The following is a 12,819-nucleotide window of genomic DNA, read 5'->3' on the forward strand; positions in this document are numbered from 1 at the left end:
CATCCCTGAAGGATACTAATTGTTTTATGTATGTACATTTCCTTGAAAATATAACTAGGTTACTTTAGCTGTATGTTCCAGAGAAGAGGTGTATTATTTTTATAGAAGTCTCTCATCCCCAGAGACAGGAACAGTGATTTTGAACCTTACCTTAGGTGAGAATCAGTGGATCTTTACTTATTTGTATCTGTGTTCCAAATGCAGTCTTCTGTTCCATAGGGTTTCTTTTTATTGTAGTGCTTAACCAAATCAGAGCAATTATTTTGGTCATTACAATTAATGACTGCCCCTCCTACTGCATACCTGTTGAATGACTATGTAACTGTGCCCTCATTTTGCAGTAATGTGGATATAATAATTTTTATGGCTGCATCTTTTGATATTTAGTGTTGTATGGTGAATTTTTTTGGGAGTCCACATTGCAAATTGTTGTGGGAGCAACTTTCCTGTTCTGGTGGTCCCTGGGTACAGGGACTGTACCTGTCAGCAAACTTAAGCATTCCTGCTGGCACATAAATGGGATAGCCAATTAGCAGTATTTAAGACAAAACAATTAATAATATTTATTATGGAGCAGTGTCAGGCGTGCTCATTAACATCATTCTGTGCTAATACCAGCCCTCAAACCTTTGTCTCCTTTTGCTTTCAGGCATGTTTTACCATGCAGAGAACACAACACTGTTCAGTTCTCACCCCTCTTGCATTTACACTCCTAATTCAAAACTATGAACAAAACTTTCCTGTATGTTCTGAAGTTGGATTATTCCTTTTATGTGTGCCTGACTGAGGGTATTCTTTTTTTCAGTGCTGTGTGTTCTGTGGAGGCAGAAAAAGTGATGATCTTCCCTTATGCCTCTCTGCCGTCCATAGCACACCCCAGGGTGGAGGAAAGCAAGCTGTGTAGTTTAGTGTTCTGCATATATCACAGGTCTGAATGTGGTGTTCTCTTATTTAATGTGTCCTTTTGCCCACTAAGGAATAGCTACACCTCATTTAATTGGTTTATCAAGACAGAATGTACATTATTATTTATAAACTAAGTTGCTTTGGGATAATAATGCTGCTGCATTTTCAGTGAAATGAAAGAAGTTCCGAACATTATGTTAACGTATCTGTGTGTGAGACACACAGGCTTTTCCCATGCCCCTTGTCTTCAGATACTACTAATTTTCTGTTCTGTTCTGACAGTGTACAAAATAACATGCCCTGGAGACAACAGGGCTGTGGTGGTTAATTTCTGCCCTTTGCCAACCCCTTGGAATCTGTTTTGGTTTGGAAAATAGGAAGGAATAAAACTGTGGGAAATGGTGTTTCTGTCACAGGTTAGAGCAAGAACTACCTTGAAAATTGTTATGCAGGCTAATACACACGTCGTGTGAAACCAGAGTACGAGAAGAAATTCACCAATGTGCTGTAATTTTCCCCACTAACAAAAATAAATAATGCAGTTTCAATGCCATTTCCTAACTTTTGCACTAGTCCTTGGCTTCCTTCCCAAACAACCCTGTGACCTCTGAGCTGAGGATGTCCTTCATTCCCTCTGCCCATGTCGTTTGTTCTGGCTACTGGATCTTTTTTCAGTTCTGTTACATGCGACATCTCCCTGTTTCTCAGCCAGATTAATTTCCTCTGTCTCCAGAGGGCATAGTGCTTGGAGCAGAGGGCTGAGTGCCTGGTCAGAATGTTACAGCTTCAGAGAAGGTAGATGATGAATTTCCAGGCTATTTCTATTTTTGAGTTTTGTTTTTGTTTCTCTGTTTTGTTTGTTTCCCCCCTTTCTATTGTTATATAGTCATTGGGATTTTTTAGTTTTTCTCTCTGTGCTCTCTTCCTATAAATAGGTAATGTTTTCAAAAAATTCTCCCAGATCCCGTGAATGGGAAACTGTGGAGCAAGATTCTCCTGTGTTTACATAGCCTGGTTTTGAGGAAACAGTAGCTGGTCTTTCCCTTGTGTTGTTTTTACATGGGCACACAATAGGATGAAAAGCACAGCCATCGTGTCAGTGCAGCACAGAGCAGAGAAATACTGACAGTGCAGGACTTGAGAGCCAAACATCCAGTCGTGAGGTTTGTGTTTACAGCACATGTGGTTTGTGTGGTTTGTAGTGCTGCTGGAATGTACAGGACAATGTACAGGCATGACTGATAGAGGAGGGAGTACTTATTTACTGTGATTCATTTAGGAATACTGTTATGGTTTTAATAGTAGAATGCCAACAGTAATGAAAATGAAATAACAATATTCTTATTGCTTTTATTATTTTGGGAATAAGCTTTTTAAATGGTGAGGCAGTTTCATATGGAGACCACAGGATTTTGCAAAATACATAAGTATTTGTGAATATATTCTAGAGCAATTCTTTTCCTGTGCAGCCTTTCTTACTGCTCTGCACATAGTGACTACTTTGCTGCTTTCTTGCCTTCTTTTCCTTTGCGTAATATGTCGAGGATTTGTTTCTTCCTGCTATCTTAACTTTTTTCTTTGTTGATATTAAAGCATCAATTATTCCTAATGCAGTTCTTCCTGAAACATTCATTGTGCGCTGATAGGCTTAGCAGAGGTGGGATCACCAGGGGAATGGATGACTCAGGCTTTTACACACTGAGTCAACAGTCACAACGAGCAGATTCATATACTTTTGGCATGTAAGTACAAGCTGTCACTTCATTTTGCTGAGTTTTGTTGAGGAGTTTTTCCAGAATTAATTCAAGCATAGTAAAGTATTGAAAAGTAAAGTGACCTACATATGTGGTGTGTTCGGGCATAGGTTATGGTGGAAAATGCGCTGATGTTGTTACCAGCTGTCACGGTGTTAAATTTGTGGTTAAGAAAATAGCCTTAGCATCCCTTTCGTGGTTGTGTTTTCCTCAGTTTCTTTTAGAGTAGTGTGCCAATAATGCCCAAGAGATGTGTTTAAATGTATAACATATACTGGTCTTCTGCTTTCACAGCCATGTCATGTTTCACAGTGTCCGAAAAGTGTGGACTGTGTCTTTGAGAAGACCTAAGGTTTTCAGAGATAGTGCTAGTAAAATGGTTCAAAGGGCAATCATGCAGCATGGGGCTGTGAAACTTGCCAGGCTGTGAACAGGATATAACAAGCTTCTGTTCTTTGGCATCAACTTAAAAGTAGTCCCTGTGTTTTGTTAAACATTTCACTTGGGCTGTTTTTGAGGGAAGTGATGCACTGTGGCTTAAACGGGCAAATTCTGTGTCACACCAGATCTTCAGTTCTCTACCAGGAATAACCTTGTTGAATATCCTCTCCCTGACTGACAGGGTAGTTGTGAACATCAGTTGCCTAGTGTCACAATAGAGATAAATAATGCTATTGCTGAATTAGGTGCAGGTTTCATTTAATTTCATTTATCCTTCTGTGCTGGGGCCTCCCAAAGAGTTCTGATGTGTTGTGCTGATCCTCCCCACCAGAAATATGCAGAAGAGTTATCTTACTGTCAGCTCTATCCAGTGAAATTCAAGATCATGCTGCGAAGCCTCCTTTTTACAGAAAAAATCATCTAATGACTGGATTACCCTACTGTCACTAAAATGAATTGTCTCCTATGCTCAGATATCACCGAGGTGGTGACCACTTAGTGCAAATCTTCTTCTTGTTGTTAAAAGTTTCTCAATCAGATAAAAACCTGTGCTCTTGGCAGCTGAAATGTTTAGTCACATCTAGATAATGTATTTGAGACATTGCACAATTAAATCTGACTGTTATTTGTAGGGGCTTTATCTCCATTCATCATGCATTAATACTTCTTACAAGAGTTCAGCTGTAGGGTTCCTGCCAGAGTCACTGGTGGTGTTTCTGGGGGACATCTAATTTTGTTTTTATGAAGTTTCTGTGTCTCTCTGTTTTTCCTTTTCTATGTATTCCATTAAATTGTGAGCTGGCTAGCCTTCCTTTGTGGTGGGTGTGAAAAATTTGACTATATCTCTGTGTTCCAACTTCTGATTGTGAACATGAGCTCTCTTGCCATTCCTCTGAAACTGTGCTTTACTGTGCTGTCTCCTAAAAACGCGACTATAGAGTGCAACATATAAGGATTGTGTGGTGGTGTAAGATCAGGGTTTGGGGGGGGGAAATGACTGTATGTGGAAATTTCAGTGATCTGGTACTGCATCTGTGATCAGCTTTTAGAAAGGACATAGTTCAAATTAGGTGGGTGTCTGCCCAACCTTTTGTGCTTTGGTAACTGCTTTTCAGTAAATCTACTCACATAATTCTTCAGGTCATGTCAAGTAGTGCTAATATTTAGTCATTTTAATAAAGTGGTGAGTCTTAGTAGGAAGGAATTGATGACTACTTGCTATTTGATTCTGATACTCTTCCATAAGCTGTTTCATAAAGATTTTATCATTCACAAATTTTTATACTTATCCCATTTTTTCCACCAAATTATTATAGGGTCAGTTTGAGACTATGTACCAAGAGATTTATTTGGCAATTTGGACTAAAGCAAACACTTGAAATTATTCTCTGAAGGTTAGATTTAATGGTTTCCTTGTCCTTTTTTAACTGTTATAAAAGAGTGGTAAAAAAGCTTCAGCCAGTTTTCCTTTTATTTACTCAAACAGCAGGTTTAAGCCCAAAGGAAAAAAAAAGGTATAAACTAAGCTGAATTGGCCTTTTGTATGTATCAGAGCTTTTCTAGCTTGACTTCTCATCACACCAAGTTTGCTTGCTGTGAGGATAATCTGCCTCACCTTTTAAAATGTAAAAGGTCAGCCTCACTTGAGGAAGCCCCTGGTTGGCAGTGACTCCTAGAAAATATCCTCAGCTCTTTCTTGACAATTTGCCTCTCTGAAACTGCAGGCTATTCTTTACTTCCCTCAGGCTTCTGAGATCCCAGTGTAGTTTGTTGCACTGTGGAAATCACTGGTAGATCCCACCACAGTGTTTACTGTTGCATATTCCTTCATGAAGAATGGAAGGTGGATGGGTTTTGCTTTAGAGCCAGTGCATGCCCCATTACTTGCATATCCCTTCTGTAGAGCAGCTAATGGTGCCATTATTTCTTTCCTCCTCTTTTTCCTTTTTCTTTTGTGCTTTCATCCGTTCAGTTAGAAGGCACAAGGTGTGTTAGTCTAAAAAAATTAACTCAGTCACCTGCCTGACTCTGAACCCAGGATAAAAATGAATTACTAAACAAGAACTGATTTTCTCTATTAGGTAGAATGAGTTTTAATAATGATGCCAGGTAGGCAGAACATATCCTCATTTACATGCCAGTCACTGACAAAAGAATCGATTATTTTGCTGTCTGCTTTTAGGTATGTAGATTTATACCCAATAACTAATTCTGCTAAGAAGATCATACCATAGTAACAGACTGTATAAACTAACCTAATCACTGATAGCAATTAACTGCTTTAGAATGTGTTGAAAATGGTCATGTAGCTGTGAAAATTGTCAGACAAGAGAGGATCAAGTTAGGCTGCTAAGAGAGACTTTGTGGGCAAATTAAAGAAGTGCTTATGTAAAACGAACTACTATCGCAGCGTGTGTAAGTGTGTGTGTATGCGCACGCACGTTCATATAGTGGAGCCCATGAGCCTCTGGCAGAGAGCTTTGCAGAAGCTGCAAGTATTTTTAGTGGAAACGAGATCTCAGTTCAGTTCTGCAGCATGTGACTTCCTATTTCTGTAAGTTACTTCCAAGGGACTTCCTCTGTTAAATCGACTTGTCTCCGGAGATTTAATCTGGAGCCGGAGCGTGGTCTGCTTTGTCCTGTGCCTGTGACAGCGTTTTCCCAGAGTTTTCTTTTGAGTATTTTGTTTTTATTTTGTACTGTCTCCAGCATGCAAGGATCTAGTGGCTGCTACCCGTGATCGAAAACTGAATACGTTTATACAAGTCTCAGTGGTGCATCCAGCAGAGCACATTTTGACGCGGTATTCAAGCACTGAAATCGTGGAGGTGAGACTCTTTCTTATTCAATGAATGTGTTGATTAATGAATTGCTCATTTCTTCCTTAGAAAGTGAATGAGAAATAAAACAAGTTAGTGCATAGTCTTAGGTAGGGCAAGCACACTCTGGCAGTTAGTAAAGCATACCTAAGTGTTCCGTAGTTCTTGGCATTTAACCAGGATAAACAGAAATTAACTTGACTTTTCATGAAAGCTCTGTTGTTCCAAGTAGAGGCATGGAGAATATTCCAGTTCTCCAGACATAGGTTTGGAATGAAACAGGGAATAGTTGCTCTCATAAAGGGACAAGGCAATGAAAAGTAAAACTGAATTAAGAGTAGTAGTGAGTTTGTGAAGTATTTTTAAATTGCAGGACAAAATACGTTAGTTTTGTGATCTGTTTTCCAATTTGTTTCTTGTTCTATTTTTTTCCATTAGAGAGTTGGTGCTTTTGCAATTTGAAAAATATTACCCTACTTCTATAACTTGAGAAAAGAAAATGTGTACGTAATGTCTGTGACTTTATACAAAATAATTAGCAACTTGCATCATGTATTACCACAAAAGCTGTCTGAGGCTGCTTTGCTTGTCCTCACATTGCCGTGTAAGCATCAGTGTCAGAAACAGCAAAAATGATTCAGAGAAAATTAAATGTGTGCAGGCAATGTAGGTGTAACTTGCTTAACTTACCAGAGAGACTCATTAAGAACAGGGAAGGCTTATGGTAAACACACACATGCGATTTTGTCAAAGGCTTGTTTTAACTGTTAAATACAATGAGAATATTTCATGAGCTCTTTGTGTGATTACTTTCGACCAACTACTAATTAAATTATTGTGCTTTCAGCCCTCAACCATCCTGAAACTGCTTAATTCAGATGTCTTATATCTGATTAGGATGCTTCATTGCAGACTGTCTGGAATGATGTTGTGCAGAAGATGGAATAGATATTTGTATTTTTTTTTATAGAAGTTGATTCATTTTCTAACACAATGTCCTAGATCTCAATACATTTCTGAATTCGTTTTGTCAAGTCTCTCATCTTTTTAGTTAAATTTTGGAGGAGGGGAAGGGGCAAGGGCACAGAAAGTTATTTTCTTTAAGATAAATTATCTTTATCATGCACAAGCCTTTTTTTTACTTAATGGAAAATTTAAGGATACGTAAGCCTCTGGTAATCTTTGGAAATCAAGTATAATTTAACATTAAGAACTTATAGACAACATTTTGTATGATTCATTTAATTGTATATCTGAAGCTATGATATAGTTACTTCTGTGTACAGCTTTTAGTTATAAATCATAATGTTACAAAGCACAGGAATGTTAATTTACTGCACTACTGCCTAAAAAGGGGTATTTCAATCCCCTCTCCACTAGTCAATATCCTTAATGTAATACAGAGAGTCTCTGTAGCATTTCTGTGCACTTATTATTTGGCTTAATGAAGATCGCTCTATTTTGTATGTGCATGCAAGTTATATCTTTAGTTCATGTAAATCAAGATGAAATTGCGGTACTTTCAGAAAGTGTCGTGGGAGTAAGAAAGGGTTTGGTTATTACAGGTTGTATTCCAGATACTGATATCTGCTGCTGAGCTGTTTAAAGACGTGTTGCTAGGCTCTGTTTCAGCAACACTTAATATCTTTTCCAGTTAAAAAACTTTCCAGAAAGTTGTTGTGGTTTTGTTTGGGGTTTGTTTATTTGTTTGTTTGTTTGTTTGCTTTTAAATTTTCCTGGCAAAGTTTTAAACTTGTCTGGTTTTTTAATTGATTGGGTAGCAATACTTATCTATTGCCATCTCTCTGCTGCAGACAGCTGACATCTTTTGGGTTTCTATACCTCCATGCTGACATACTACACATTGCACAGCTGTTACCTTACTGAATGTTTACTCATGTTACACAGGGTACAAGAGATCCACTGTTTTTGACTGGTGTGACATTCCCACCGGAATACCCCATCTATGAGGAGACTAAAATAAAACTGACGGTCTATGATGTCAAAGATAAATCTCAAGACACGGTAAGTGCTTTGCCTCATTTCTTCCACAAGTCTTACCAAGGAAGATTTTTCTTGCCATGTTGCTCTTTGTCTCTCTTTGGCAAATTTGCAATTTGGGGAAATAGGTTGATATAGAAATTGGTTTTGTTTTTCTTATGTGCCGAAAATCTACTTTATCTTTTGTTGCTATATTAGAGAATAGAGAAAGAAAGCCATGCACTTAAGATGGACACTTTGCTGTTGGCTTTTTAGTTGGTTACATGAATCAACACAGCTATTCCTGGCAAACAAAAATTGCTCTTGTGTGGTTTTTGAGGGCAGAGAACATGTGGAATAGACTGAGATAACACCATTGCAAATAATTTTTCAGAAATAAGTTTCTAATATTTTACCAAACCAGAATGACAGTAGAGCCTGTAACCTGAAGTATGAGAGAGATAATCATATTTTATTTAAATCACTTGTGTGAGGAGTGGCTTTTCTGTGACTGCTACTGTTATTGATTTGTAAAAGTCCAAGCTCTACAGTGTCACTGCTAAAGGTGAATCCTTTGGGGTTCTGCTGTTGTACATTTTTGGATACAGAGTCAGCTTTTTATTATGGGAAAGTTATGCACTTGAGATGATATGTGGAGGTCAGTGGGACTATTTGAAGGATTTAACTGCCAAATACAGACTTTGAGTGCCTTGTGCTCCAGGTGATCTAAGACACTCTTACAGATCTAAATGTCGTCATAGGACCTACAAGAGAACTGTGTTTTTCTTCTGTGGCATCTGGAGTCCAGCTGATAGTTTTCTCTTGGGCATCAAGAATGGCCCTTGACACCTGTATTTAATTAGCTGAATTGCTCTTTATGTATCTGTAATTGGCACACAGTATGATTAAAGACTGTTCAAGTTTATGTCATGACTGTATATGTGTTCATTATCTATAAGAAGGAAATTACAGGCATAATTTACAACTTTAGACTCTCTTTGAACTGCTTACAAAAGTGAAGTTCTATGTTTAGAGAACTCCTAATTTATTTTTTGGTAAAAACTAGTGGACATGTTTGTTTAAATTTTTAACCTTTTTGAGCAAACATGTTGGTTCTGTCTTCTCACTGTGCTTTTTCTGTTTAAAAATAATAGGGAAAGGGCATTAATGTGCATTTTCCCAATGTATATGTTTTAATTTTTGGTTATGGATTAGACTACAGAGGCTTAAAATGGGATCTGCTGTTTAGTCAATAGAGTTGTCAACTGTGAACAGGTAACAAGAATTGAGTGAAGTTTGATTTTGTCCCTTCTGGTTTCATTGTGACTGACAGATGATGGATAATAATATCCTATCAGTAAGAGAAAAAAGTGGACTTCATAGAGTTGTCCCTGTACTACTACAAGCTTGTTATACAGGAGAAGATCTAACCTAGAGAATAAATATAGTTTGATAAGCTTTTTGCAAGCCTATAAGAACTTTTTATAACTGTTCCTTACCATTATAGTACAGGACTAGAGCATCTCCCTGAGAATCGCATTAACATAGCTCGTAAGATATGAGAGAGAATACTTTTCCCTTTTGTCATAACATTTATTCCTATGTGAAACATTCTAGATCTACAGTTTATAGTACCTTTTTGAAGGGGAAATGTTTATCCCATCTCTGGTTTATGTACGTTGAGTGTTTTAGGTAAGAAAAAAATTAGATAAGCTCTAAGATTTAAATCAAGGTGGACTGCAGCTTGTATGAATGACCCCAGGCCACCCCGGTTGCAACTTCATTTGTGGAAATATTTAGACTTCTATTTACATCCTAGAATGTCAGTGACAATAAAACTAATAGCTTGACTTGCTTACCTATAATTGGAAGCTATTGCACTTTCTATTAGTTCAGGTGACTTTTTTTGAGCCTGGATGCTTATATATATTCATAAAAGTCGGGTTGAATGAGATATAGCTTGATATCATTGCCAGCATAGCTGCAACAGCACAGACCTCAATGCTTGCTTCATGACCCAAGGGATGGGTTGTGTCTCTTTGGCATTAACACTGCTCCAAGTGCTGTGGCTTTACTGTTCTGATTGTCCAGGCTACAGTAAAGTTGGCTTTCTTGTTCCTCAAGAGCTGCTGCCACAACTGATAGCTGTAAAATGTAGCCCTACCATTCCTCCAAACGGACAGATAAACTACTCAGGGGTGGAGGGGAATCCAAGGCTGTTAGGTATACCTTGGTCTTCTGGGATATACTTCCAGATCAATCACCAGCTCATATAATTGAGCATTTAGGGCAGAAATAACCCTTGGATCTGACTGCAAAATATTTTGCCAAAATTGGGCAAAAAGCTACAGTACAGTACTACTACCATCAACATCAGGGCTACACTATTTGTTACTTCTGTTAATAAGCTCAAAGCTGCTAACATCTCTTGTCACAAAGAAATAGTTTAACTTGTCTTATTTCTCTTGTAATAAAATGTAACTATAGGAAGTGAATTCTGTGCATTAATTAAACTCAGCGGGGTTTTACTGTGACAAATAGAAGAGTGTAGAGAAGGCAGGGTAAGGGCAGTGGGTACATCATAGGGTAAAGCATTTTCTTGTTTCTTGCCTAAACCAGGCTCTGTCTATACAAAAGAATTAGGTCTCATTTTCAAACTTGCTGGATTTTTGCTATAATACAAAAATAATTAAATATTGCTTGATTTGTGCACACAGGTCGTAAATGCTGAAGTGAAGGGGGATGCTTCCCACTGAGAAACAACCAAAATTTTTTTTTGGCACTGCTGACATGGTATTTGTGATGCTCTTTAAAAAAAGATTTTAATAGCCTTGCAATGCTGGTATTCCTGTACCAGAAAGCAGATAGTTAACTTTACTCTTGCCTGTCATTTGACTTAAATTATGTAAGAAGTGTGGTTTAATTACGTTGAAGTACTGTGCAGCTGGGATCACATTCACTCTGCTTGACACACTGACTGTTCTGACTGCACTTTTCACTTTTTATGTATCTCTGTCTGATGTTCATCATAATTATATCTTGGCTGTGTCAGGCTTTCTGTAATTGAGGTTTTTAATATAATGAAACAGATTTTTTTTTTTGCTTGTTTGTTTTGACTAGTCCACCTAGTTGATCAAGGGAAACCAGTTGATGTAATCTTTTTGGATATCAGTAAAGCTTTCAATACTGTCTCTGAGAGTATCCTGCTGGACAGCACATGGCTGGATAAACACATCATGTGGTGGGTGAGCAATGGCTCATGGGTTGAGCACAGAGGATAACAGTGAATGAGTTGACCTGTCACTAGTGGGGTTCCACAGGGCTCTATCTTGGACCCTGTGCTCTTCAGTATCTTCATAAATTACTTGGATGCAGGACTGGAAGGGACACTAAGCAAGTTTGCAGATGACACAAAACTAGGAAGAGCTGTTGACTCCCTCAAAGTAGAGAGGCCCTGCAGAGAGACCTTGACAAATTGGAGAGCTGGGCAATCACCAACTATATAAAGCTCAACAGGGGAAAGTGCTGAATTCTGTACCTGGGATGGGGCAGCTCAGGATGTATGGACCGGGGAATTAGATGCTGGAAAGCAGTGCTGGGAAAGGGACCTGAGGGTCCTGGTTGACATCAAGTGGAATATGAGTCAGCAGTGCCCTGGCAGCCAGGAGGGCCAGCCTGGTCCTGGGGAGCATCAGGCAAAGCATCGCCAGCTGGGCGAGGGAGGGGATTGTCCTGCTCTGCTCTGCACTGGGGCAGCCTCACCTTGAATATTGTGGCAGTTTTGGGCACCACAATATAGGAAAGATATTAAGATCTTAGAAAGTGTCCAAAGGAGGGTAACAAAGATGATGAAGAGCATGAGGGGAAACCATATGAGGAGCAGCTGAGGACACTTGGTCTGTTCAGCCTGGAGAAGAGGAAACTGAGGGGAGACCTCATTGTAGTTACAACTTCCTCGTGGCAGGAAGAGGAGGGACAGGCATTGATCTGTTCTTTCTGGTGACAAGTGACAGGACCTGAGGAAATGGTCTGAAGTTGTGTCAGGGGATGTTTGGGTTGGATATCAGAAAAAGGTTCTTCCCCTAGAGGGTGTTGGGGCACTGGAACAGGCTCCCCAGAGAAGTGGTCACAGCTGCAAGCCTGACAGAGTTCAGGAAGTGTTTGGACAATGCTCTCAGGCACATGGTGTGATTTTTGGAGCTGTCTTGTGCAGGACCAGGAGTTGGACTGGATGACCCTGATGGGTCCCTTCCAACTTGACGTATTCTCTGATTCTAAGTCATTGGTTACTCTTCAGTTTTTGTGTAAATAGAAACTTCTAATAAAGACTAGGCTATTCCTACTTTACTTTGATATAGCTAGAACAAAGAAGTTAAAGTGTTTATGAAATATAATTTACATATATCCAGTGAAGCCATGCATACAAAACAGCGGGTAATGTCATAGTATGAAAAATGTACAGTGACATCTGTTCCTACATCACAAAGATTTTCTTCCCATATTACCATGAGCAAATTTATTTTTAACTGGCTTGAGCTACACAGTTTTTAAGATTTTAGATAGTTGGGTTTTGTTGTAGTGCTGGGGCTGTGCCTGTTCTTTAAGTCATTGTCCAATAAGATCAGAATTATGGGCTCAAAAGCTGTTCAAATATTACCTCTGTACTACTTCTGCACAAGAGTACTGTTCTTATCTTTCTTACAGGCATGCAGGTTTTCCCAGTTTGGTCTAGCAGGTTTTAAAGCTGTGAAAATACTGCTTAGCACAAGTCAGGCATCACTGCCACATAAGATCCCCAGCAAATATAGAACTGATGAATTTGTGTTACCTTAAGAGGAGGGAAATCATAGTGACTAATTGGTGAGGCAGCAGTCTTTGTTGTGTATTTAGAGTATATTTGTGTGTGTCCTGCAGTAAGT

At 38.8% G+C, this 12,819-nt stretch overlaps 1 protein-coding gene across 7 annotated transcripts in view; it reads left to right on the forward strand.

Annotated features, from left to right (window-relative positions):
• The window catches only part of INPP4B (inositol polyphosphate-4-phosphatase type II B), a 312,544-nt gene that overhangs the window by 134,122 nt on the left and 165,603 nt on the right, over positions 1-12,819 (forward strand). For 6 of the 7 annotated variants that reach the window (XM_050330616.1, XM_050330613.1, XM_050330615.1 and 3 more), the window contains 2 exons: positions 5,811-5,929; positions 7,829-7,945. In XM_050330616.1, coding sequence (XP_050186573.1) covers positions 5,811-5,929; positions 7,829-7,945 — 236 coding nt within the window. Of the gene's footprint in view, positions 1-1,676; positions 1,702-5,810; positions 5,930-7,828; positions 7,946-12,819 lie in introns of those variants that run through there. The other variant, XM_050330619.1, reaches the window with a different exon arrangement.

Source organism: Myiozetetes cayanensis, unplaced genomic scaffold, assembly GCF_022539395.1.
Source record: "Myiozetetes cayanensis isolate MyiCay16 unplaced genomic scaffold, myiCay2020 scf42, whole genome shotgun sequence".
In the NCBI taxonomy this organism is placed as follows: Eukaryota; Metazoa; Chordata; class Aves; order Passeriformes; family Tyrannidae; genus Myiozetetes; species Myiozetetes cayanensis.